This window comes from Cygnus olor, chromosome 2 (genome assembly GCF_009769625.2).
Source record: "Cygnus olor isolate bCygOlo1 chromosome 2, bCygOlo1.pri.v2, whole genome shotgun sequence".
Classification (NCBI taxonomy): Eukaryota; Metazoa; Chordata; class Aves; order Anseriformes; family Anatidae; genus Cygnus; species Cygnus olor.
The window spans coordinates 44,740,157-44,767,737 of NC_049170.1; the positions used below are offsets into that span (position 1 = coordinate 44,740,157).

At 46.5% G+C, this 27,581-nt stretch overlaps 1 protein-coding gene across 5 annotated transcripts; it reads left to right on the forward strand.

Annotated features, from left to right (window-relative positions):
• On the forward strand, positions 1–27,581 carry POMGNT2 (protein O-linked mannose N-acetylglucosaminyltransferase 2 (beta 1,4-)). 5 transcript variants are annotated; one of them, XM_040548371.1, is made up of 3 exons: positions 1–132; positions 2,094–2,193; positions 25,286–27,581. In XM_040548371.1, exon 3 carries the CDS (start codon positions 25,378–25,380, stop codon positions 27,112–27,114), a length of 1,737 nt encoding a protein of 578 aa, XP_040404305.1. In that variant the 5' UTR covers positions 1–132; positions 2,094–2,193; positions 25,286–25,377; the 3' UTR covers positions 27,115–27,581. The 5 variants fall into 5 exon arrangements, with proteins under 5 accessions (XP_040404305.1, XP_040404309.1, XP_040404308.1 ...); XM_040548375.1 differs by lacking the exons at positions 1–132; positions 2,094–2,193 and adding an exon at positions 12,987–13,009; XM_040548374.1 differs by lacking the exons at positions 1–132; positions 2,094–2,193 and adding an exon at positions 17,841–17,863.

The window sequence follows — 27,581 nt, forward strand, 5'->3', positions numbered from 1 at the left end:
GCCGCCGCCGCCACCGCCGGGCTCCACAGCGCGGCGGGCGAGGGGCCGCCGCCTCCCGCTGCCGCCGCCGGAGGGGGCGGTCGGGGCGGCACGGCACGGCGGGGCTGGGACGGTGGCAGCCGCCGAAGGCAGGTGAGCGGGCACGGCACGGCACGAGGGGGGAGTCCCGGGCAGGGCTGGGTCGGACATGGAGCCTCGGGAGGGAGAAACCTCGGGCTGGTGGGTGAGGGGCTCGGGAGCCGGTGGCGGCTCCAGGCACGACCCCGGGGCTCGCTGCCTTCCCCGGGCAGCTGTAGTCGGGAACCCCCCCCCCGGGTGCCTGGCTTGGGCTTCGCAAGCTCGCCAGCCCCTCTAAATTTGGCCCCGGCGGGTACAGGTGCTGAATTATCCGCCTCCTTCACCTCGTTCATTACCGTGTGCTGGGTGAGCAGGGGAAAAAGTTCGTGGTGCGGGTGCCGTTGGGAGCACATGCACGTTCTCAGCTCCGGCTTATCAATCTGCTTCTCAGCGCCCGAGCTTCGTCCTTTCCCCTGTGGTTAACCTCACGCCCCAGTGTGTCGTTGAGGTAATGGCTGCTGCCTCCAAAGAGCGTGGAGAGACGCGCTCTTGTGTGGCGGTGGTGGCAATAACGCCTGGGTCTGAACAACCCAGGGAACATATTGGTGCTTTCACACCAGCGCCGTAGTTGGATAACTGTTGACAAACGCTGACTTTTTTACGGCGGTTGCTGATCCGGGAGGACGCGTTGGCTTGGGTAATAAAAGCGTAACGGCTCCTTTTAACAGCAGCCTCAGAGCCTAAAGCGCTTGACCCTATAGATGGGCTCGTTAGCTCGAGCCTGGACGTGGCTGGGAACCAGAAGAGCTCCCAAACACACCTGATGGGTGCTAACACATCAGCTGTGAGATGGGGAGCTCACTGTGCGGTGTCCTTTCCAAAAACGTGATGGGTACCAAATTCGGGAACTAGATCTAGGAAGCCTGCCTCGCGGTCTGCTTTTCTGCAAAAGCACGTTTTGAGTGGTTTGTCATTTCGAGATGGTGGTTTTGCTGTTTTAATTAACTATCGTTGAAGCTGGAGTCCAGCCCCCAATGTTTGTGCCATGACACAGACCCGAGGTACCTGGTTAATGTTTTGGGACTAGTTACCTAGAGCCCACTCTCTATTAAGCAATGTGCAAAATGGATTGGCTCCATGGGCATTTTTTCCCCGTTATGTTTTCAAGCTCCTGAATCACATCTCGCTATGAGCTTAGTGAGGTGCCCTGAAATCATCTGAAAATTGGGCATTCTCGTTCCCATTGTTCTCTCTCTTAAAATTGTTGCTTTAAAGTCTTTTTTTTAAGTGCCGTTGGTTTAAACAGTTCCCTTTGGCAGCAACCCCAATTCAATTACTGTTCCTCGGAGTTTTTAGCAGATTTATATCTGACCTGTGCTAAAAGAGCAAGGTCTTCAAGAGGTGTTCTCAAACATACGTTAGAGATCCTCCACTAGTAAAACCGTAATTCTTGGGGGGTTGGACCCGATGATCTCTGGAGGTCCCTTCCAACCCCTACAATTCTGTGATTCTGTGGTCATTTTATTCATATAAACAGAGCCGTAGATGGCTTCTCTCAGTAGAAGACCTGATCTCTGTTTAAAATGGCTTTTCCAACCAAAGCCTATCTGGGCCGCGAAGAAGCAACTTTTTCTAGGAAGCAGTGGGAGGCAGGAAGAATCATGAAAAGAAGGTGCTGGAAAGGAGAGCAGTAAACCACTGAGCTCAACCCCAGTCACAGGTTCTCAGCTGCACAGGCAAAATTTTGCCTTCCCCCACGTGGGACGCTAATTTCTTTGGTTGTCATCCAGGATCACCACAGAATTGTGGTTCAGGGCAGTGGGCGGAATGGGTTGGTGGGTCCATAAAGCGTGGTGAGGAGTGGGTTAGGAAAGGTTTTGGTGGAAATGGGTGATGCTTCCCCCGTTTTGCTGGCCATCTCCCTGGGGAAGCCAGCGGTTGTGCTTAAGGGACAGTTAATGCTTGGCATGGAGTGGTGACCGAGGGTTAGCTTTGCTAGGTGAATGTGTGACGTGGGACTCTCCTTCTTCTTTTAGACCTTTGCTGCTGGTGGCAGGACGTGCTCCCTCCTGTGTCAGTGCACCGCCGGCTCCAACACTGTCCTGCAGCTGCCTCTCCTATCCTGGCAGAGAACTGGTAGGTGCAAGGTGCTGGAAGAAAGCAGGTTTCTTTCTCTGCCCTCCAAGCATGCGGGCTGGGCCTGGCTGTGCAGCAGGAGGAGGGCAGCTGCTCACACTTGGTCGTGCTACACAGCCCTCGGCTCTGGAGCTAGCTGCGAGCTGGGCATTGAACTCAGCGTGGCGGAATTTAAGCTGCGAGTTTTCAAAGCCAATTACTGGATGCAGCCTGTGTCTGACGAGCTTCAGTTTCATTAGCTGCCTCCCAGGAGTACTGAGCCACACAGCTCACCTTTGCCGAGTTCAATTTCTCCTCTGTGATGTTATTAGTTGTTCTTAAAAATAGCTTCATCGGTCCACTTTGAAAGAAGTGGTCTGCTCTGATAACAATGCCTGCTGGTGCTTTCCCAGATGAGAGACTTGTCACTTTTCCTCCTGTCATACACGCGGCTTCTGCCCTATATAGAAAACGGCTTAAAAGACTACAAAATAACCACCAGTCCTGCATATAGATTTATGTGTTTGGTTAGGAGCAGCCAAACACTCCTTATTTAACTGCTTTGGACAGTGTCAGTTTATGAAGAGTACAGGATCAAACTAAATGCAGAGCTGAAGGCAGCTCTTCTAATATCTGCGTCTTGGGGAAATCTTGATGATAATTTCTCTTATATAACAAAACGACAATAGGTTAAAAATCTCCTCTTTTTTATTTTTTGTATAATTCCCATTAGAAGTTCATTAGCTTTCAAAGGATCTGAAATACTACTCTGTGTGTGTCTGTATAATCTCTAATATTTTCATAGGGTGCTGGGAAGCAACCAGACAAATAATATTAAGACAATTTCAATCATTTCTGAGGGTCTGGAAAGTAGTTGTGTGCTTGTGCACACCAGGAGTATCATGGAGAAACTGCAATTTCATGACGTATCTAGTAACTCATTTTATAATGGTGTATGGAATAGCAATATTCTAATTTACTCATTTCTGTGATACTTTGTAAGCAGATGGCATTTTTGAAAAGCTCTATTAATTCTGTGGGAATTTGATAATGGCTAATTGCTGAGGAATTAGAAGTGAGCAGCAAAGTGAGGCTCCTGACTTCTCTGCTCTCAAAAGAGAGGCAACCCTCCGCAGCCTCATTTGTAAGCTGCTCTCCTCTTAGAAATCCTTGCTCGAGAGTATTCACCAGTGTCTTCGGCATAAATTGGGAACCTGTTGATCGCTCTTGATTAATTGAACTGTGCTCCGTGAACCAGTCACGTGCTATTGCAGGAAAAAGCACCAGGGAGGTCACGACTTGCTGTAGGACTAAGTACACTCTGAATTTTCATAGGAGAGGCTTTTACTCTTTCCATCTTTTTTAACTGGCATCTCAGTCCTTTCCTTTTTTCCTTTTATGTATCTCTGTTTCTCTATCGCTCTGACTTTGACTTAGGTCTAGTCGTGTACTTTAAGCACCTGGCTAAGTGGTCGTAGCATAGCGCATCAGTTCTGTGCCATCAGAGGATCACATTTCAAAATTACAACTTTTCTTCTGAACAAGGAGGGGAAAAAAAAGGGTTCCTGGTTACCATGGTGATGAGCGCTTCAGAAATGTCTATAAATAAATAAAGTAAACAGCTGATTGTTGGACTTTGATTTGCAGTATTTTTGTTTTGCTAATGCGATAATTAAAATATCAGAATAGAAGGTGACATTTTACCAGTTCTATTAAATAGATATTATCCTTATGCCTTCAGCTTTACAGTATTTCTGTTGAAAACAATTAAAGAGCAAGTCGTTTTTTTTTTTTTTTTTCTGTCTGTGGAAATTTGACGTTTTGAAAAATCTTTAGTCTAGAATTTGTGCAAGAACTTCTGGAAGTCAAAAGGCATTCCATTAAAAAGGCGTTACCCGTTTAAGTTTAGAACCTTTTCCTTTGTTGAATGATCAGTCTAGTTTCTTGGTAGAAACTGATTTTGGGGTTTGTAGGCAGCCTGAATCGGAAGAGTCAGAGCTTCCTGCCAGAGCAACCGGGAGCTGGGTGGGGTGGGAGATGGTGGGATTGAAAGTGATCCAGGATGAAGAGCTTGGGTTTGGTGTAGCTAGAGACAGTGAGGATGCTGGAGCAGGACCTGGTGCCCAAAACACTAAGAGTCTTCTCAGGTGGAAGGCACCATTGTCACTGGTACGTTCTGCCTTCTCATGGCGTGACAGCTTTGTTTAGATGCCTTCTTCTTAAGGAAGGAGGATGAAATACACGGATTGGTGTTGGTGACAGGAGAAGCTGGTGAGGACAAGAGGTGGAGTTATTGTGCATCTCTTCTGCTGGCATGGATAGGACAAAAGGGGAAACGGTACATATATCAAATTTATTTTTTTCTTCAGAAGTTCTGTTGGGGGGGGTGTTGTTTTCTTTTATGTGTGTTTTTCTCCTTTTTTAATTTTTTTTCTTTTAATCAGTGGATATGACCCAAGACCATCTGGTGAAATTTGCTGCTGTCACATCTAGGTATTCTGATGTATTGCCTCTCAAGTTACGTTGTACGTTCATATGATGCGCTGACAGCTGCTGACAGCCCTGAGATGGGAAGTTGGAAGCTGGAGAGGAAGAGGAGAGGGGCAGAGTTAACCATAAAAATGCAGCCTTGATTGCTTTGGATTGGTGGCATTTTATTTCTGGTGCCTATGGTTGGCTTTTTTTAAACAAAGAGAGGGGAATGAATGAACTTGAAATCAAGTGCATTTAAGTGGACTTAGGGTACTGTAATTACACTTGGGAGGTTTGTACTCCACTCCCAGTTTTGTCATCGATCTCTTTTTTGCTGGGTTCCTCAGTTTTCCTCTGACCTTAACTCTCCATCTGTAGGCACCCTCACGCTTAATTAGATTACTGCCTTTCCTTCAACAGAAGGAAACAGTCCTTCCCCAGTCCCTCTTTTTTAATGCTTCAGTTTTTATTAGGGTCCTGATATCCTAAATTGGAGTTCAAGAAACGTTTGGACAATGCTGTCAGAAATACGGTTTGATTTTTGGGTGGTCCTGTGTGGAGCCAGGAGTTGGACTCGATGATCCTTGTGGGTGCCTTCCAACTTGGGATATTCTCTGATTTTGTGATTCTACATCCTAATCATCCTGTAGTAAAATAGTCTAAGACTTTTGGCATATTAGTATTAACCTTTGCAGACAAATCACATGTGCCAAAGCAACTCTGAAATAACTACGATAATTTTTTCTTGCTGGCTTAATACTCAATTAAAGCAATTTTTTGATGCAGAAGTGTACAGTGCGTTTGCATTTCCCTACACATTGACAGAAATAGCAATGTACTTTTAAAACCAGAATCCAAACGTGCTACCAGCAGCTCATTTTTTGGTTTGCATTTTATCTGCCGTGATTTGAAGCCCCAAGTAGCAATGAAGCCAGTGATAAGACAAATTACACAACTTATCATTCTTCATTTTGTAATTGGCTAGATCAATAGAGGGGTGATTTGTGTTTAAACCTCAAAGGTGTTCAGTTTGTATAGTACTGGTACAAAGCACAGTACAGGTACATTTGGGTGTTTGTGAACAGAGGAGGGATTGCCCTGCGAAGGCACACACAGGTGTGAGTTCTGAACACAGGCTCTGTCTCCTCTCCCTCTCAAAGCCCCCGTGGTTATACGGGGTCTCCTGGTGGCATGAACATTGGTGAAGCTGGAATTTACCCTGGGAAGGGAAGGTGTTACTTCCATGGGGCTTTGAAGGTGAAGACCTTGAGTAATCCTTGGTGTTGCTCCCTGGCCTGGAGATGGATGCCCTTCTGCAGCTGCGGGGAGACGTCTTGTAAGGTGAGCAGGCCGCTAGGGCATGAATATAGGGAAGAACAATCCCTGTGTCTTGCTGTGATCTGCGACTGTGTACTTTGTGAGTATTGGGTAAGGTAAGTGGGCTCGGGCAGAAACCCCATAGGTGGAATACAGCCAGATTCTCTGCTTGCAACATGTTTGGCAGCGCTGCAGGGAGCTGAGGCTGGTCTTCAGTCCTTAAACACATTAACTCTGGGTGAGCTTGCTGGGAAGAGGGTAATGAAGCAGGTCAGAAATGGGATTGTGTGTGCTCAGGCGCACACGGTGGTCTTAATGCTACGGCGGGCAGCGCTCCTGCAGCCGTGTGGCTGGGGAGGTCGTGGAGCGTGCTGTGCTGCTTGTTAAACGTGCCGCAGCCCACAGACGCAGCCGAAATCACTTGTCGAGGTGAAAAGATAAAGTCAGCTGGAAGGAGAGCAGTTCCATCAGGGGAAACTTGCGGGAAGAACTGGATGCAGGCCGGCGTAATGCTGACTGTGTAGGGCACGTAGTAGGCAGCAACCTCTCGGGGAGCGCCTGAGGCCGTTGCAGCAGAAATTTGGACAGCTGATAGCGGAGACTGATGAAAATCTTGACACATGTGTTCTGTTGTTTCAGGTAGAGGCAGGTACTGGATGGATCTGCGGTGTGATTGACGCTCCGCGGTGCTTCATCTTTATTTCATGCGACGAGGAGGTGGGAGGGTGGAGATTGCTCGAAGTGCCTGGCTAGAGACAGAACATAATTTATCAGTGTTCATTTGTCTGGAGGGATACATGGCCCATACATAATTTAGAAAAATGTGTAAAAAAAAAAAAAAAAAAAAAAGGATCTGTGGTTTTAAAATCAGTTAGCACTCAAGTCTGTTGGTTTAATCTTGTTTCTTTGGTACATAACTGCACTGCCATGCATTTCATTTTTATAGTTTGTGTACAGTATAAACCATGTCTAAAATGAACCAGGAACGTGTGTATAAACAGTGCTGATAAAACCAAGCCCTTCATAAACTCAGAGTAATGTATGTTTTCCATATTTAGGCTGAAATACATGGAACTGCACATGGATTTATCCTTGTCAGTTCTTCAGAGATCACATTTAATATAAATGTTGTTTTCATGTGATCTGCAATGGATATTTTTTTATGTTGCTGCAAGTAAAATATCCTTTTCCCCCACATTTTTTCTTTCTCCGTTTGAGTCTTTTTCCATTTTTCTCATTCAAGCCTGGTGATGGTACGCTACAGCTAAATCATCAGAGGGCGAAAAAGGATACCACTGTCCTTCACCTTGCCGTTGAGAAATCTGTTTTGTTGTTTTCTGCAGTGCAGTGGGTGCAAGAGAAACAAGCACGGTGTTGCCGTCCTTTAACACAGGCAGGATGATAAATTAAATGCTCTGGGAAGTTCACAGATGCATAAGAATGCAAATCCCTGGCCCATGAGGATGTATGATTGAAAGTGCTGATCCAGCACAAGCATTGCTTCCCGTGGGGGTCCATCTACCTGGCACCACGCTGTGTGGGGTGGGCAAAGCCCTCACTAATTTGTTTTAGTGGTTTGAAGGAGGAAAAGGAAACGAGCCTTTATGCAGCCATCCGGAAGAGCAGTCTCGAGTAGTGCAGGTATTTCTCCTGGGCGTCGCTGACCTTGACTCCGCAGCGTGAACTGATGTGGATGAGACCCTCGTGGTTTGGCGTTTGCTACCCTGCAGTGCACCCAGGCACTTCCCCTTCTCACTTTTCATGCTCTGCCCGTGTCTGCTAACCACGAGCAGAGCACCCTGGCTGCGGTAGGTTGGCACAGTGTGGTTCAGTGCACTGGGGCTGAAGTGTTGGAAGAGACTGGAGATTTCTCTTCTCCACCCTAGTTCATTTTCATAACATGTTTTTTGCTCTTTTGAATTCCACGGCATGTTTTCTTCCCGAGGAAGGAAGCAGTGTGTTCTCTACTCTGGATGCTGTCTGCGTGGTCCTGTTGGTGTGAAGCTGTCTGTCCCCTTCCTGCTTGATTTGAGCTTGATTCTAACTGGGAGGGGAGATGTCATTTGTGTGTACAAATGGAAATGTTTTTATTGCTGATTTATTTAGTTTTTGGGGTGCTGAGTTAGATGTCATCCCTCTTGTGTCCTTGAGCCTCCAGAAGAGATATGGGAACTGACTTGTGATGCACTGATTTTATAGCATCATTTATTTTCCCTGAATTACCTCTGACTGGTCCTGCAACATTGCAGCTGGCACTGCAATTCTCATATCCATCTCCCGTGTTTTAAGCAATTTTCTTTGCTTTCTACAGTCCTAGGGTCATGAGTGGAAATCCCTTGGTGTTTTACTGATAAATATAGATCGAAAAGATAATCTTCCACTCTTGTATTTTTTCTCTGAAGCAGTCCTTGAAGGTTGCACCTTTTTCTGGTGTATATCCTTTGTCGAAGTGTGTCTTCTTTTGCTCTCTTATCCATTTCTTTTCTTTCTTCCCTTTATTTTAGTCTCATGTCTTCTATATTCTTTTTTTGTTTATTTGTTTTATTTATGTTTGTGAGAGAAACACACCTCAGCTTAAGTACAATTGACTGGGCTTAACTTTGATGTTTTCCTTAGAAATGCTGCGTAAATGGGTAGCTCAGTAATTTGCCTCTTTAGCTCTTAAAGCTCTTTCCACTAACAGCTGAAGCATTTCTCCAACTTTTCCTATCTCGCCTGCAGCTTTCACTGCCATTTGACTGTCTCACACAGCAAAGCTTGCTTTGACGTACCTACAACAATCCGTGCTGCACAATTTTTACATCTGAACCTGTTGACATTTCCCTTTTTCCATCATAAAATATTTTGACTTCTCCCTTCAAAACACCCATGCAAGTGTCCTCCTCTCCCCTGGCATTTGACTCTGTGTTATAGAATTGAAACAGATTTGGATAATCCTTGGCAGCTGGACTCCTCTACGCAGCTGGATCCAGGAGTCCCTTTTTCAGCTGCTGGATCTTCTGAAGGCCATCTGTGGGTTAAAAAAAGAGGTGAGGGGGGACATTTTGATGTTACACAGGGACTGCTTGGTTCTTGTGTGGGGACGGTATATATGGAGGCAGGGATTAAAGATAAGAGGAATAAAAGCTTGTTTGGGAACAGTTGTCGTCTTGTGTTTGTGGAAAAAAATGGGGTTTGTCCCATCTAGCTAACCTGCCAAAGAATAAATTGTTGTTCATAATAAATATGGCTTTGTTTTTCAGTTGCAAAGATTTCTTTGTATGTGTTATTATAGGTGTACAGATGCTAGAACCGTGCATGAAGCCAAAGAACTGTAAGTAGTTTCCTACTTGTGCTCTGTATGACATGTATGAAGTGGTCTTGCACGCAGGAAGACCTTTCTTATTTATCTAATTATGCTCTAACATAGTCATCAGTAGGCATATATTTGTTAAAAGATGTGTTTATGAAGCCTTGTGGCTAGCACTGAAAGATAAACAGACTCTAGAGCTTTGCTGTCCCTCTTCAGGGCTTCCTGTCTTCAAAACCAGCCTGTTTGGGCTGTTTTCTTCTCATTTCTTCTCACATTTCTTCTCAGTCTTCCTGTGAGTTTTTCATTGGTTTGGGGGTTAAAACTTCATCTAATGTTTTAGGGCCTAGTTGTGCGTACCATTCTCTGAATAACACCTAGGGTGTGTTAGTGTGAATGTGTCCTGCTCTGAGAGCAGGACAGAACAAGAGCGTAAACACCAATTTCTTTAAGCTCAGAAACACACAGGTAATCTTAAGCTGCTCACCAATGAAACATCTAAGCACAGTCTGTGTGAAATACCTTAGCAATTGCAAAAATGCCCTAAGGGAATCCACAGCCTTCTGGCTCCGTCCTTCTTTTACCCCAGGAAAGGCTCTCCTTAGTTTGGGCTAGGGGCTGTGCTCCCTTTTCTGAAGAAGAATGCTTTATATTGCAGATGGCTTGAGTGTGCTGGGGCCTTGCATTTGCTTCTGGCAAGCTGATAGTTGAATTTAGTCACAGGCGACAGCAGCCCATAGCAAGGGGCAGTCACTGATGAGCCTCTGATGCTCTGGAAATGAATTAATGGTGAGTTGCTTCATGTCTTAGTCTGCCCTCTCCCAGCTGGCCACCTGTAATGGAAATTGAGTGGGGTGTTAATGGTTTGTGAATTGAAATCCCTCTGGGCTAGCAAGAATGATTTCCAGCGTTTGCTCTCTGGGCAGAGGAGCCTTTCACCCATGCCTCGGGGGACTTAAAGGCCTCTTCCAGAAAGGCACCACATTTGGGACCTCTTTTCTTCATTTTCCACTGACTCCCTGTATCATAACGTCACTTGTGTGAGCCAAAAAAGACTAAGGCCAGCATTGCTGCTCTTAGGAATTTATTTCAACTTTGTTGTGAATTATCTATATTTTCTTCATCATTCCAATGGATGGGAGGAGTGAAGGGAGGGGAGACGAGGAGGGATGTAAAATAAAAAGGTGCACAGAAGTTAATTTGCTGTGTAATTTCCTCTTTTAGGAAGAGGGAGAGAAGCACCTGGGTAAATAGGTTGTCAGACCTCCGAGCACAGATGAAATACTGTCCTTTCTAGCAGAGACACTGGTGTCTCGCTGAGGCAGTCACTTACTCAGCACTAAAAGTATATGACCAGATTCATTTTGAGGAGACATGAGGTGATTTCTTGTGTGTATATTTTTACTGCCCATCTCTAAGTTAGGGCCCTTGGTACTTACCACTTTTTAATGATTTGTTCATACCCCTGTTCCTTGTTTCTTGCTGTTAGTTCTTTAATACTTAGGTTATTACTCATGTTCATGCGGAGACCTGAGAGTTAATAGAAAATGAAGACTTGAGTTGCTCTCCCCTTCCCTCCTTCTGTAAGGTTCTCTGGGACAGTTTCACACGTATTTATATACGGATTCGCTGCTTCTTAGCTTCTGACTGTGTTACAGTTGTGTCACACGTATAAAACTAAAGCTGGAGAGCTAGCAGCTTATCGAAATAAATTTCTTTAAATCTGTAAAGCTGAGTATTAATTGTCTTTTCGTGCAGTCATGAACTTCAGAGCAATATATGGTCTATATATTAATTGTAAACTTCGTACTATTGTACTTTGTGAACTTAGTACTATTCATACATGCATATTATACCCATATACATATGGGTGCGTGCATATCTGTATGCGTGTGTGTATATTTATACATATTTAGCACAGAGGTCACAAAGTCAAATCATTATTCATAAAGCGCTGTTAGTCCTTGCTTAATTTATGTGCATATCTTTGTCCCATTGCAACACAGGGCTCTTCAATGCATGCTTGTCTTTAAGCATGGAATGCATTCAAATAACTTAGAGAGGAAGGGTTTATTTTAGTGTATTTTGTCGCCTTGATGGTAAAGAAACTGGTTATTTTGTGTAACATTAAGTCAGTCACTAAAATGGCTGTTTCTAGTCAGTGCTCACCCTCTGACTTGGGTGCTTTCTCCTTTCAGATATTTGCTGCATTAATAAAGGAGCAGATCGAGTCTTCCTAGTTGCGAGAGGAGCTTCTTGTGGCTGTGGCTGTAATCCCTGTGCCTGGGAGGAAGGGTTGGCTTCCTTGGCAGTCTGTTCCCGTCAGCTTATAGCATAGCTTTTAGCCATGGAGGTGGTGGAGCTGGGTGAGCCAAGGCAGGAAGGTTTTGCCTGGGATGATCTGGGACAATGTATTTCACCCATATCCAATCTTCTGGACTGAGGGTGGGTCTGCCTGCCCACAGCTGATATATATATGTATATTTGAGCCTTATATATGTGTGTATATATGTATATTTTAGTCTTGTCTTTCTCCAAGGTCACAGGAACCATCCTGTCTGAGAACGGCTCTGACAATACATATGTTTTTTACTATGGCTCATCTTGGTGATTGTTTGTGAGTGCGAGGGGTCTGACCTGCTCCATCCCGCCCTGTGCTGGGGGTACCACTGCAGGGCTTTTGTAATGGCTTGACAGCTTCTGCAGGGAACGGCCGCGTCAGCAGCAATGCTAGCAGAAGTCTAGAGGTGGGGAAGCACGTCCTGACATAGGATGCTGCTTGCAGTGTCCTTGATGTCTTGAAGCACAGTGCAAAGTAGCTGAAAGACTGCTCTTCTTGGCTTCACAAATGTCTTCACGTGGGTCCAGAGCTGTACATCAGCAACAGGGACAGGTCTTCCTAAATGCAGCTGTTTTAAACAGCAGTTGGTTTATTGAGCTTATGTTGCCCTTCTCTGAGTGAGTCAGGTTACCCCTTCAATTATTATTTTAAGGGATTCTCATTCCCAAATGCTTGTCTCAGCGTTTGTCTCAACAGATGCAGCAGACCTTGCCAATGGAAGGGAAGGGAGCAGAAATGAGTTGCTGCAGCAGGGCTGGGTAAGGATTGTCCCATCGCTGAAGGTTACCCTCCCAACAAGCACTTTCTGCCTTTTCTGAGAAAGTTTCACCCTCTTGTTTGTATTAAGTATCATCCCAGCTATTTTATGTGGCTGTCGTAACCTTCACAGAGGTGGGGTGGGAGGGAGGGCTGCAGGGGAATGACAAATTGATTTGCTGGTGGGATTTACGGGGCAAAAATTAACCACCTTCTTTTAGTCACCTTTCAAGTAAATAGATCAGTAAGTCTTAAACAAACAAACACAAAAATCAGGCTTGAACTTCTTCCTCTTGCTACTGTGCCCTTGACAAATCAGCCTAGATTCAATAGTCCTTCCATGAATTTTCTGGCTGCCAAAGGCACGAAGAAGTTCTTCCTAGCTATTGAACTGTAAATTGTTGCATATGACACCTGGAGGACCCGGAATGGTTTTGTACAAGTTACTCAATGTATTCATCACACTTCCCCGATTGCGTGCGGCGGTTCACATTGAAGCTGAGAAAGATGATTCATATTGCTTTCTTCTCTCCCTCTTGTCAGTAGCAGCGGTAGCCAGCCCTCAGAGCAGCATTTGAAACAGTAAATGCCTGGCCCACAGCCATAAGTAACTACTGCTCGGCTGGGCCCTCTGATGATACTGTAATCAGATGAGAGACGAGGTAAGAATTGGCCTTTTCCACGGGGAAAATCAGAGCCGGGTATTTAAGTACTAATCAAAAAACAATTTGTGGGAAGCGTTTAAAGTGCCCAGAAGATATTTTTCAGGCCTATGGCCTGTGCTGTCAGATAGCACCCTCTTTCTGCTCCAAGATGTTTTAGATGATTCATGAGATCTTAACGCTCTGTTCAGAGTCTTCTTGCGGATATTAGCGCCTCTGGGATGTGCTGCCAACCCAGAACGGGCATGTTTTATGCTTCCAGAGCACCAGTCTAAATGGTTGCACTAAAGGGGGGGGATATCCAGTCGTACTGTGCTCCTGCCAGCCGTTAGTTACGCTGCAATCATATGAATGGAGTTGGCTTACGTGCTGGCTGCTTCCCTTTAACATGGAAGGCTGTGCTGTACCGGTGTGCCTGAAGGGGGCATTGGACATAAAACGATCTCTTTGCAATTTGGGGACTCAAAATCGCAGTAAATCTTTTTATTTCCCCTGATTTGATTTAGATTCTCCTTTGCCTTGGCTCTAAACTACATTCCTGCCGTGCTGCTGTGCGAGGCACCCCCAGGCATTTGTCAGGGACCGGCTAATTGAAGCACACGCTCCAGCTTGGATCGAAGCTCCTATTTTGATCAAGTTTGTAGGCACTGCTGCAGCCTCCTTGTGGAGTTCTTTCCGTGAAGTACCGTACCTTTGTTTTGTGGGTTTTGGTTCTCCAGGGTTGTTAGAAACACACAAAGCCTCTGAACTTAGCAGGCAGTAGAAGCTTAGGGCAAAGGCAGCTGCAGGGAACGGTCCTGCTGTAATCCTGCTGGTGAGCAGAGATGTTCTCATCAGTACTGGAGCAAGGGCAGCCCGCTTACAAGTGAGTGCGTAATCCAGCCAAGGCAGTGAAATGCCTGGAGGTCTTAACCCCTGTCCTTCAGATACTTCCACGTGGTTGTTAGATGTTTACTCCTACGTATCCATAAAAGTGCCTGAGAATTCTGGTCTTAGCCTAAAAGGCAAGTTTTATTTCTCTGTTACTTCTCTCCTTTTGTATACCCCAACCTCCCAACTAAGATGTTCAGATTCAGAGATGTTTTTCCTTTCAAGAGCTGTTTCTTTTTGTTGTAGTGCTAGCATCTTAATGTCCTGAGACCTCTCTGAGACTTGGTGGTTATGACTACCCCATTTGTCTCAGCAGACAGGAAGAAGGGACTCAGGGTCCATGCTGACAGGGCCTCCAGCTTCAGGCTAAGATGTGGCTGCAGTGGGTCTGATACCTTCGTCCTCCCTGTCCTTTGATCTTTAGCATGCTTAAACTGTCACCTTTCATCGTGGAGACCCTTAACTACTGTCCTCAGCCCTGGAGCCTGGGGAGTTGAATACAACCTTGGGGTACACAAGAGGGTTTGGCTGCTGGTGGGTTTCTCACAGGAAACTGCTCCCATCTTTGTGGCTGCTGGTGTGGTGTTCTACCCAGATCTCTTTGCCAATTACAATCTTTACATCTTTAAACTGGGAGGTGTGTTTCTTAGGTGATGTTGTGATGATAAAGGCCTAATATTGAAGTGTAGTCTGGCAGAGGACAGATGATCTTACCACTGCCTGAGCAAAAACATTGAACAGGTAGTGGGCTGTGGGAAACACCATGGTAAGGCCCTTCAGTTTCCCTAAACCATAAGCATTGTCTAATTTCAAGTAGTCACGAGCTAGTGTACCTTTCCATGACAGGTGCATGCTTTATATATATAAAATATGCATGTGCCTATGGAGGAGAAGAATAAATACCTGTGAATTTTTCAGGCTGATGTAGAGACGTATAACCTAAGTGTGTATGTGTGAAATGTTTGATCATACTTGCATCAATATTAGGTTTATAAAGGTGTAAAATTTGCATTTTACATCTCCTGTAAGCCTGGGGGTATGTCTTGTTTGAAGCAGTTGAGCAAAATGGGCTTTGGACATTGAGTTACTCATCAGAAGATACCTTTCCCCCTGTCAAAATGTATTGTTGAGGATTTTTTCAGTGATTGGCTGAAGTCCTGGTCTTTTTGACATCAGTTTTAGCTCTACCTTCTGCAGAATCAAAATGTCGTCCTCCGAGTGTGGAGTCCTGATCTTCTTGGTATCTAGAAATGCAGTGCTTCTTCTGTCGCCTTGCATGTTTATTCATACAAAGGCTTTTGTTGTCAGCTCAGGCATTAATTTTTTTGTGCTTTCAAACTGAGATGTACTTTTGGTTGAAAAGCACTGCAGGAAGAACAATTTCTTATAGAGCATACTTCTAGGCCTATAAATAATAAATGTCGTAACTGGGAGTGATGCAGGCACCCCTGCAACATACACGTGCAAGGCAAAGATTCGGTAAATACTAATTTGCCTGCTGTTTGTCAGTCCTACACCAAAAGGGGTCTATTCAGACTTCTTTGTCAGCTTGACGAGTTTTGGTTGTTCTGTATTGCTTTGTAGGAGTTCCAAAATGTTAACTCATTTTCTTTTGTGGTGCTGGTATTGGAGGTTGCAACTTTGAGGTGCATTAAATATTTATCCAGCTCCCTAGTGAGGTTTGAATAGGTTGCCTTGGCTCAGAGCTGACTTGCAGTAGGCTGGTGGTGCTGATTATTTGGAAAGAGCTTCGGGCTGCCGCACTAAGTGTTATAGTGCAGTAGTAATTGACAACTAGTTATTGTTTCAGAGTTGTTGGATTTATCTGATTATTTCATTAGAAGGAAAAAAAAAAAGTATGTTCAATTACCTAGTGGTGTGACAGATTGACTGCGGAGCCCTTTCCAGGACTGGGATTAAACCGTCCAACTGAAAGCGATGTGAGAAATTGTACCTGTGAAATCTGTGCACGTACCTCATTCCAGGAGCAGAGAAGGAGCTTATTCATAAATAAAAGACCGGTCTGTAAACGTTGTATTTTCTTCTCCATTAAAATCAAAGCTTAACTCAGAAAAGGAGCCCTGCGTGGCATCTCCGGGTTGCCAGGGGTCCCACCAATGAAGTCCCTAACCAGAGTTAGGTATTTCCCCCAGGCGAGCTGTGGCTGACCGGTGTCCCTTTTTGTGTCCCCTGAGGAAGAGGATGGCCATGGGCTCGTGCTGTAGAGGGCTTCAGAGCCCTCCTTGGGGTGGTATAGGCCTGGAAAAGGGGGTAAAGAAGTTGATGGCACCTTGTCCTCTTAATCCTAGTGGTTTATGATGTTTCCAAGTTGGTCAGAACCGTTTTGCTCGTTCTGTACAGAGAAGGCAGAGGTGTAAAAATGGCACTCCAGAGCAGGAGATGAGAAAATGTCTGTTTTATTTCTGTGATGCCCTAGTTTAGTAGATGCCGTGGTTCTGTTTATTCATCATGTTGGCAGGCTCATTTTTGAAGGTCTAGCTTTGTGAAGAATCTTTTGTCGATTTTGCAGAATGTTATTTGGGTTCATTCTTTGTTTCTTTCAGCTTATTTTTCTTCTGTATTTGGCTTTTAACTGGCACTCAGAAACCCCAGGTTATATATGCTGTGGTGTTGGTGTATTTCTAAGCATGCCTGATGCCGAATGACACCCAGCTTCCCCGGCTGTGGCTGTATTCAGGCTCGTTGTTCTTGTGTCCTGCCCTTGGCATCCTGGCCAAGTCACGATCTTCCTGGGGATGCCTTGTGCTTACCCATGGTGGTTACTTAACATGAGAGTTTAGGTTACGTGCTAACCCTTGTAGCTGCCAAGCTCTCCTGGTGTAGAGTTTTGAATACCCCCTATCTTATCTAATGGCCTTTTTTTTTTTTTAATGCAGGGTCATTTAAACTTCTTCATTTTGTCAGCGAGAGTAATTCCTGCCACAAACAAAAACCCACGGATGCTTTTCTGTTTCTCATTATGTGAAATGGTTGCTCTTCATCTGAGAGTGTCTGTGTGGACGTGTGCATGCACGTGGGCGTTAAGGAACTTTTCCTCCTTTTCATCATTCTTAGTACACCTGCTAAGTCTCACTTAAGGGCAAGGAGCCTCCCAGCTAATCAACAAGACACATCATGCAGCAAGCCTCATGTTTCGTTGTGATATATCTGCAAGTATATCCCTGGGGGGCTGGGATATTGCTCCTAATACCTGTAAGAGTCTCACCTGTGCTCAGCCTTCCTGCTGTGAACCTTTTGGTGAGTGCCGTGGGCAGAACTGGGATGCTTTTCTGGTCCTGTGTGTAGATCTAGCTGCGGGGTTAGGAACTGAGATGCTCTGAGTCAGGGCTGCCTGTTTTGCCGTCTTAAAACCCTGCTCAGTCCCCACAGGTTCAAGCTGTGCTGCTGAGGTTGGTGTCAGGCACTTCTACCTTCGTAACCTTCAGCTTGGATGCAGACAGACACTCTCTTAAAAACCCAGCTCATTTCTGTGCCTTTGTATTTAGGAATTACTGTTTCCACCGTAAAAGATAACTTCATTGTAAAATGACGGTTCCCTTGATCTCTGAAGGAGGGCACTCACGCCACTGCTCAATACTAAGCCATTTGCTGACCATCACAGCTAGGAAATTGCTTCCCCGGTGCCAAGGGAATTGCTAGAAAGCATGCAGGACGGCTTTCGCATCCTCAAGCGAGGGGCATTTTTCTCCTTCCTCTCCTATTGTTCTGTCCTTCGGTGCGAAGTGTTCGGAGTAGTATTGGCATTAATAATGCCCAAAAGCAGCATTAATAATACCCAAAAGCAGCGTTTCTAAAATCAGTGTCCCCACAGCCGTGTGCCGTCTGCCTCCCAGGACGCGCTCTGCTCCGCGAGGCAGCGCGAGGGTGTTTGTTCCAGCGCGGCCGCCCTTTGGGGATTTGCAGGAACACTGCAGCAAATCATCCTGCATGCAAGGCTGACCTCCGGGAGGCTAACAAATTGAGGTGAGCCAGCTGGAGCGAGAGGACACCGCCGGCACACGGAGCATGCTCAGACCTGGGGGAGAAAGGTAGCTCGGGCTGCAGATGGTGCACGGGTTGCCGTGCCGAGAGCTGGTGGATGCGATTTTATTTTTTTTCCTTCCTTTCTTCCTGGTGGTGGGGAAAGAAGAGGAGTGGGGAGTGTTCGTTCCCTTGCAAAACGTAGCTTTAAGGTGTCTTCTTTCTTCCTTTCTCCACTGAAAGAGAGGCACCGGATAGCATTTCCTTTTATTTAGCAACACCAGGTATGCGTGCATGTGCTGAAACACTAACCTGCTAGCGGTAGTGCTTCCAGGGTTAAAAAGGGTGCAGATGCTCTGAATTAATGTCTTTCTGTGCTGGGTGCTGCTGTAACTGTGCTCTGCTTGCTGTGCGGCTCTGAATTCATCTCTCTCGGCTCTCCTGGCTGCAGTGTACTTCGGGGGGGGGGGTTCAGCATGTGCTTTGCACTCTGCCTCCTCGCCCCCCTCGCACGCTTCACGCCGAACCTTTCCTCGGTGGGTGTGCCTGCGTGGGAAGGAGGTCAGTAGTTCATTCGTAATCCAGGTCTTTGTAGCCCCTCTTTGTCTGGCTGGCAGCGTGCTCTATCGCTTTAAACAAAAGTCTCACGGGGAAAAACAGCTCTGATCTGGACTAAATTCTGTGGGTTTTCAGAAATGTGTGTCTTACTGGATAGTGGCTGCTTTGGGATGGATTTATTTTAATTTCTCTTTACTCTCCCCTAAAGATACGATACTGTAGAGCCTGTGGTAACCAAGATTTTCACTGCTCTTATTGGCTCTGCTGTGCTCCCGGTCTTTTCGGCCCCTGCTTAGAATTTGTAGCACCCAGGAGCGGCCTCAGGACCACGCTGGTGGGACGCGGGGAGAGCTCAGGCTGTACATGCTGCTAAGCACCAGTCCCAGTATCCAAATAACACTGGTACTCTGCCCCTCGGAGAAGGAGGAAAGAAGGGATACAGAGGAATAACAAGTTGCATCTAAAGCCCAAAGGCGTGGTTGGAGTGGCTAAGGCTCGTCTTGTCCAGTACTTCCAGGATTTTGCATCACGTTCTTTTAAATTCACTTCTGCAGCATTGGTAAATTTTACCCTCAGCCACCCCCACTCAGTTTTTGCTGTAGGTGGACCACTGAGTTAAGGTAAAACTACTGCTCTCCGACACATTTTTCTTTTTGACAAAGGTGTCTTGCTTGCGGACTGAAAGCAAGAGACCAAACAGAAGGATATCTTTATTTTTTTACTCATATGCCAGTGCTGTTACCAACATAACCCAGGAGGTTTCAGTAGGATACTCAGATATGCAAAGATCAACTGAAATGAACTCTGTCTGCTAAGCTTCCTCCTCTGGCTGGCCGTGGATATTTTGAGTACCTTCAGTTTTCATCTTTAGGTCTGGGGCTGTCGGATGAAAGTAAAGACTTGGGGGCTGAGAGAAATACTTTTTTTTTTTTTTCTTTTTAGCTCATTTTTCTCATCTCCCACCTCAACCTTGTTTCTCTCCATCAGAAATGCATCTTACTTAGGGGAATTTTCTATTGATCAGGGTTCATTTTGTTTGGGGAAGGGATTTAGTACTCATGTCTTCCTGGCTGGAGAAGAGAGCGTAGAAAAGTGGTTCTTAAAAGCCCAAGAAGTATTCTTCATAATTTCCTACTTTTAGCTCATTTCTGTGGTTTACTTACAAGTATTGGCTGTGTACTGTTGGAATTACTGTTTTATTACCTGTTCTCTTGTAGATCAAGACAGCGGTGTCAACAAATGTTAAATTAATGGCTTCTGATCAACCTGAAAGTCAGGTTGAATCTCTTCCTATTCCAGCTCTCACTGACTGTGAAATTAAATGGGAAAAAAAGGTAGATCTTTCCATCGATAAGCACAACGGGTAGGTGCGCAGTAGCCACCAATATTCTCCTGCTCATACTGAAGGTATGTTTGCAGTAAGGACCATGGCACAGAGCCCCAGTCTCCTTGATCATGGTCGTGTATGGAAGGCTTACAGTTTTGCTTTCTATTCCTGACTTACACTACTATTCCATAAGAACTAAAGTTAAACCTGATTTTGATTACAGCTGTCCATAGACAGCTAAAGTTTTTGTGAAAGTTGGTTTTTGTTTTTATGTTTTGGTTTTATTTTTTTCTGGTTACAGCTCTGCTTTTTAAATTCCACTTGAGAGTACAGAGTCAAGGTATTCTTATTTTTCATATCCTCTTTTTGTCTCAGGCTTCATTAATGCTATTTGTAGCTTTAACTGCTGCATTTGTTCCCTTCAAGAATCGGCTCTTTTCCTGTTTAAAAAAGTCAGCCTTTCTACACTTGGCTGCTTTTTACAAAGAAAATGTTCCAGTATATCAATCATTCAGTGTACCATCCTTTCTTTAATGTGATGTGTGCTGTGAAAGATATATGTATCTCATTAAACAAATACAGTGAATAAGATGATAACAGCCTTTTGGGCTGTGGGGATTGACTCGCTGGTGGTTCTGCAGGAAATCTGTGACAGAGATGAGAATAAAAGCCAATTCTTGGCTGTCGGATCCCAACTCCCCCTCCTTGCAATCAGGAGAGTTGCCTTCTAGCAACTTCTGCTTTCAGCATGAATGAAGTAGGTATTTAAGACTGCATGCATTACATACGCTGCATCCCCAGCTAAGCCTCTCGCAGCAGGGACGGGAGAAGGAACGGGAGGCATTTTGCAGGGGGAGTGTGAAATGTCACGTTGGCACTCCTTGCTTTCCGTCTGCCGGGCCCGGAAAGCCAGCCGAGCAGGAGAAGGAGCTGGGGGAAGGGAGCAGTAATGGGGAAAACGTCCTCGGTGTGGAATATCTGCTCGTCCCCTTCCACTCTGTTGCCAGCAGGGTCCGGGTGGCGTACCTGCCCATTTACTGCCCTCTCCCCTGAGTGGAAGAACTTGGCATTATGTCGTGTCCTGCAGGGCTAGGACCCTTGTTCTTCCTAATCAACCTCTTGGTTTGTTCCTCTGGGAGTCTTAGCCGTGTATGTGTTTTGGGGGATTTTGTAGCTTTTCTCCTAATTTCTTACCTAACTAATAATGGACAAGATTTTAGAGATGGACAAGAGGTTTAAAACATCATCCATCATTTTAACAGCTTTGGAGTAGTGATTCATCCTGCCCTAGCTTCACAATTAAAAAAAGAACAACAGAACTCATCTCTTAAATGAATACACATAGTCCTTTATGCCAGCTGCCTAGTAGCAGAAGTTCATCTCTCCCATCCCACCCCCTCCGGTCTCCTTTATGTGTTACGAAGAGATGAACAGCTTCTCCATCTATGCTTCCCGGTGGTTTCCCACCTCCTGAGGATGTTCAGCACATCACCTGGCCAGCGGAAGGTGTGACTGTGTCCAGACTTCGATGAGAGGACCACAGACCCGCAAGTAGCGCTGAGTCCCTGCCAGGGTGCCCGCAGATCCTGCTGCGTGCTCCTGAAGGCTTTACCTGCTCGCCAGTGCTCGGGGCTACCCAGAGGAGCAGCAGCTGGGCCCAGAGGATGAATCTGAGACCTTTCTGCTAAGTGAGTGGGGGCGGAGGAAGGGAATGGGGTGTGCCTTTCCAGCCTGTAATCACGTTTGGAAAAGGAGCAAAGAAGAGCTGATGAAAAACAGATTGGGGGAAAAAAAAAAAAAAAAAGCCAGTCCATGTGAATTCCTTGGTACATGGGATGCGGAGCTCATGTGGGGCTAAGCAGTGGCTATCCCAGCCTCACCGGGAGGTGAGAGGGTGGGTGAGTGTGCTGGGATAAGGGCAGAGGGCAGCTTATTGTGAAGCAGCTTGCTTTAGGTGGAGGACTGAATGCTTTCACCTGTTTCAGAGCTACCTGCTGCCTACTGAGTGAGTTTCCCATCCCAGGACTGCTGCTGCTGGCAGCACTTACTGCCTGATTTCACCCTGGGGTCACTGAGGAACCAGGGGATGTGGAGATTGATTGTTTGCCGTTGCCCCTTTGCTGCAGCCTCTCCTGGGTCCCTGAGAGCAAACAGGTGGGACAGCGTGCTCCTGTTCCTTCTGCCACTCCCGAAGGTTTTAGTTCCCCGAGGTATTCGCTGCAGGCATCAGATAAAAAGAGCGGATGATAAAATGTGGGAAAACAAGCAAAGATTCAAGACCGTTCCCCGAGTGCCTGTGAAATTCTCTGTTCATTTCAGCCTGTGACAGCCCATTCCTGTCCGTTTTCCCTTGCTCCCTTCCATCCAAAGCAGCTCTCAGCAAAACAGCGTGAGCCAAGATCCACGGATCAGCAACGAGAAGCAAGACCGAAGATGAATTCCTTCAGCGCTGCTAGCTTTCAATATTTATTCCTGACACTTGGTCAGCTAAAGCACATTCACTTCCTTGCACTTAGCTGAAGTGATTGCAAGAACTGCAGCCGGGGAAGAGATGGAGGAGGGCCTTGCAGGTGATTTTTTATTAAAAAGCTGAGTTGTTCATTTGTAGCCATTTAGCGGGCATTGCCGTGGCAGGGCCTGAGATGGAAACTGCTAACTTCCGAGCGCTGGCCGCATCCATCAGGCTGCTTCTCTGAAGTGCCTCTTACCCAACTCCCCTGGGGCCGGAGGGGAGAGAACAAATCAGCCAGGGGTGAAACATTAGAGCGGGCTGCCTGGCCCACGGGATTCGTAATGCTTGGTGGAGCTCTCCAGCACCAAGATGCCCACGGAGCGCAGGTGGCGTCAGGGATGTGTTATGACTGCTGGCTTCTAATGCCTTGAAACACCCACGCGCTCCCTGCCAGGCTGGAATAATAAAAGGCCGTGTGGTTTTCCCCCTCTGCCAAGTTCTTGCAACTCTCATCGACTCCGCTGATCTTGGAGACGTTTGGTGCCTCTGAACTGCAGTAGGTGACTTTCCTGATGCCCACAGACTGGCCTCCGTGTGAAGTGTGTGCTTGTGGCAGGGGATTTGATCGTTCAAGTTCTCCCCTCCTGCTCCCTGTGTACTGGATAGCAAGGTTTGCATGTGGCTGCTTGGGCTCAGTCCTTTCCGTGGTGATGCTGAAGTCATTTAAAGCAGCGCTCCCAAGGTTAGAGGTCAGCAGTGGAGAGGTGGATGGTGTCAGTGGATGTCTTTCAGTGAGAGTGAAGAAGAAAAAAGAAGCTCCGGAAATCTGATACCAACAAAGTAAGATATGTCCCCATCAAAAACCCAAATTATAGGATAGGCTGGTTTCCTGAAAACTGATTTGGTTGCTTTAACTGGGCCTGGTGGGCCTGATGGATGCTACAGCTGGTGTAGTACAGCACCGAGCGATGTGCTGCTGCTCCCGGTATGTTGCTGTTCAGGGCTGACAGCCGTGGTTGGTGGCTGCAAAGCCATCAGGAGCAGCAGTCGTCCCCTGCTATAGAGAAAAGATGGAAATGTGATGTGACAGCCGTTGTTCGTCAGGGCCAGGTATCTGTGGCGCCCGGGACAAGATCAGATTTAAATCGCCGCAGAGGAAATTAAGGCTGAGTGTTGGGAAAGAGTTTGTGCTAATCCCTCATGCCTTTATTGCTACACCTTGGCAGGAGAGATTGATAAGTATTAAAAATGAGATAGATGAGCGCCTTTTGGGGGTGGTTTAGGGGGAGCTGACCCTGCCCTGGTAATTAGATGACCATATGACCGCTCTGTGTCCCTTCCCCCTTCCTTTTCCATGGCCGAAGTTGAAATAGCACCTTTTAAATTCACTGCTTGCTTTTAGGGAGTTGCTAAACAAAGCAGTTTTTCAGACCACTTGCCAAAGGAGGTGGACTTCATTTCTATTTCATTTGAGTCGTTACAGCTGCTCCAAAATTGAAATGAATTTGTTGCTCAGCTCCCCAGGGACCACCTCTCGAGTCTGCACGGCTTGCAGCTAGCACTCGCTTCTCCGGCATTATTCAGTCTCCCAGGTGTTTTCAGCTCTCCCTTCAGACAGGGATCCCGCAGGCTGAAGGGATCCCTTTTAAACCCCACTGAATTCCATGAACGGTTCTCCATTCAATTCCAAATTGCGCGAACCACATTGCAGGATCAATCTTTTAGGCTGCAATATCTCTTTTAAAAAAAAAAAAAAACTCCCTTGACAGCAGAGAAGTGTTTGCATTTGTCCTAAATCCACCTTTCTGTCTTCTCCCTGGCATATAAGAGCAAGCATCTCTGGATTAAAATTCTAAGGGACCACTGCTTGGGATGTCAGAGCGCGTGCCTGAGACATTGCTTTTTTCCCCTCCCTCCAAACTTGCATCAAAGGGAGTTTAAATTGCTACTAGGAGTTTAAAAACTGCAATTAGAAACAGACTAATCAGGGGCGTGCCGATGAGAAATGTCTCTTCCTGCAGCTCCCCAGGAGTCGTGGCTGCAGTTATCTACAGCCTGGCTAGCAGCGAACCTTGATGCGTAATGAAAATCGGAGCCCATGAATACTGTAGGTGAATCGATATCTCAGCTGAAGTTCACAGTAGAAAATATAATCAGTGCTCTTACACAAGCCAGTAGCGTTTCTAGACAGAAGGAGAACAGCGGCAGGATCCCTGCCACAGCAGGAAAAGAAACAGGGAGGCCATGTAGCAGCACAGAAGAGATTCTTGGGTTGGAATGGGAAGACACCGACGCTGGAAGCACTTGAAAGGTATTGGTGCCTTTGTGTTAGGGTTGGCTGTGCTGGCACAAGTCAGGCGCTCACTAAATGAAGGCTTGATTGCTTTAATAAAGCATCAGTTCCTCGCGTGAAGAGCACAGCTCTCTTCTCTCCCATGACAGCATTTCTTTTGGAAGATGACGGCAGCTCCTGGCCTTTGATCCCGGATTGCAGCCAAAGAAATGGCTGAGTGACCCGGGAGTCTCCCGCCGGGCGGTTCATGGACATGCAAGTCCTCCTCCACCCCCAGTAAAATAAACCTGAGTATTATGTTCACCAGCTCACATTTCAAGTCGGAATGGGGTGTATCAAAATCTGTACTTGGCAATGCTCCTTGTACTGCTGTTAACTGTTATTAATTACAGTTGAGGAGAGAGGCAGAGTTGGATAAACATGGCTGGGCACAAGGATCAGGAAAAGGAGCTGGCTCTCCCAAGTCCTTTGTGAGTGGCCCAGAGGTTGTAGCGCTGTCTTTCCTCTGGCTGTTGGACTGCTCTGCAAAAAAAACGAGTGAGCCGAAGTCCCAGGGAAGATAACTTTTTTTTTTTTCTGACAAAGCTTCATAGAGCTCATCCTCAGACTTTTTTTTTCTCTTTTTCTCGTTTCAAGTACTGCATTGGCACGCTTTCTTCCTTTTGCTCGTTCCCTGGAAGCGGAAAAAATGCTGAAAAAAGCCTAAACCCTCTTGAATAGTCCATAAAATATGAATTATGATAGGCCTATAAACCTCATGTTTAAATGGTTCCTTTCTTATTTTATTTTCCACAGGTCTTTGCCTTCACCATGTCAAGGAGTGTTAATGATGTGCTCCCTCTCCGTTGCATTCCCCACCTGTCATCTTGCTAGGACCTAGCTACAGAATGAACATAGCAGCGGTGTTTAATGCCCTGCTCGTGTCTGTCCTTGCTGCCGTGCTGTGGAAATACATCAAGCTGCGAGAGCATGTCTTCATGGTCGAAGAGGAGCTGGTCCTCACACGTCAGTCTCAGGAGCTCTCTCAGGTCCAGATCGACTACCATGCGGCTCTCCAGACGCTGGTGGAGGACGGGACCAGGATGGTGTGCACTGGCAGGATGCACACCGACCGCATCTGCCGCTTCGAGTCCCTCTGCTACTCTACCGAGGCTGAGGAGTTCATCTACTTCCACAGCAACTCCTCGGTCATGCTGCCCAACCTGGGCTCCCGGAGGTTCCAGCCCGCGCTGCTCGACCTTTCCTCGGTGGAAGATCACAACACCCAGTACTTCAACTTCGTGGAGCTGCCCGCTGCTGCGCTGAAGTTTATGCCAAAGCCGGTCTTTGTGCCCGACGTGGCGCTGATCGCTAACAGGTTCAACCCAGACAACTTGATGCACGTCTTTCATGACGACCTCCTCCCCATCTATTACACCATGCAGCAGTTCACTGATTTGGATCCGGAGGCACGGCTCTTCTTCATGGAAGGGTGGAGCGAAGGTGTTCATTTTGACCTCTACAAGTTACTGAGTAACAAGCAGCCGCTCCTCAGGGAGCAGCTTAAAACCCTGGGCAGGCTCCTCTGCTTTACCAAATCGTACGTGGGACTCTCCAAAATCACCACCTGGTACCAGTACGGATTTGTCCAGCCACAAGGGCCGAAGGCCAACATCTTGGTTTCTGGCAACGAGATCAGGCAGTTCACCAAATTCATGATGCAGAAGCTGAACGTCAGCTTGGAGGAGAGCTCCAGTGAGGAGTACATCGTCGTGTTCAGTCGAACAATCAACAGACTTATCCTAAATGAGGCAGAACTAATCCTGGCACTCGCCCAGGAGTTTCAGATGAAAACCATTACCGTCTCTCTGGAGGAGCATTCGTTTTCTGACATCGTCCGGCTGATCAGCAACGCGTCCATGCTGGTCAGCATGCATGGGGCCCAATTAGTCATGTCTCTCTTCCTGCCGAGAGGTGCCACGGTGGTGGAGCTCTTCCCTTATGCTATCAACCCTGAACACTATACCCCTTACAAAACCCTGGCAACCCTTCCTGGCATGGACCTGCAGTACATTGCCTGGCAGAACACCGCCAGGGAAGACACCGTTACCTACCCCGACAGACCTTGGGATCAGGGTGGGATTGCTCATCTGGACAAAGCTGAGCAAGAGCGCATCATTAAGAGCACTGAGGTGCCACGGCACCTCTGCTGCCGCAACCCCGAGTGGCTGTTCCGTGCCTACCAGGACACGAAGGTGGACATCCCTTCCCTCATCCACGTGATCAGGCAGACTGTGAAATCTAAGCCCGGGCCCAAGAAGCAGAAGTGGTCTGGGAGCCTCTACCCTGGCAAGGTGAGGGATGCCAAGTGTCAAGCCTCCGTCCAGGGCACGAGTGAAGCTAAGCTTTCTGTGTCCTGGCAGATCCCCTGGAACCTTAAGTATCTGAAGGTCAGAGAAGTGAAATACGAAGTGTGGATACAAGAGCAAGGGGAAAACACTTACATGCCTTATATATTGTCCCATCAGAATCACACCTTCTCAGAAAACATTAAGCCCTTCACCATATACCTGGTGTGGATACGCTGCATCTTCAACAAAAATCTCCTGGGACCTTTTGCAGATGTGCTCTTGTGTAGTACATAACCTGTCGCGCTACCTGGACAGCTCTGTCCTGCTCTCCGCTCCATCTGTGGTTTAAAAACCTACCGTCCTGTAGTTTGTAGAGGGCTCAAGAGGACTAGGCTGTACCAGTGCCTAAGTGTCCATTTGATTGCACTCTGTGTGTGTGTGTTCTTTAAATGGTATTTATTTCCAGTGAGTGTTTAAAAAAAAACTGTTCTTCAGAGAACTTCCAGAGGTCAGATTATGTGATGAATACATGTAATTGAAAACAGAATGGAAGCGAATTGTGTGTACCTCGGTCGTGATTTGAATTTGTTTCTATTGTGTAGTGAGTATCTAAGCACAGCGTTAATCCGCAGTTAATTCCATGGCTAGGTGGGCAATTCTCATCAGCTTTTTCATTGTGAGTTATTTTTTTCAATAACTCTGTCTGTAAGTTTGAGTTAAAGGTTTGGTATGAGAGCTTTCATTAAATTGCTGTAAACCTC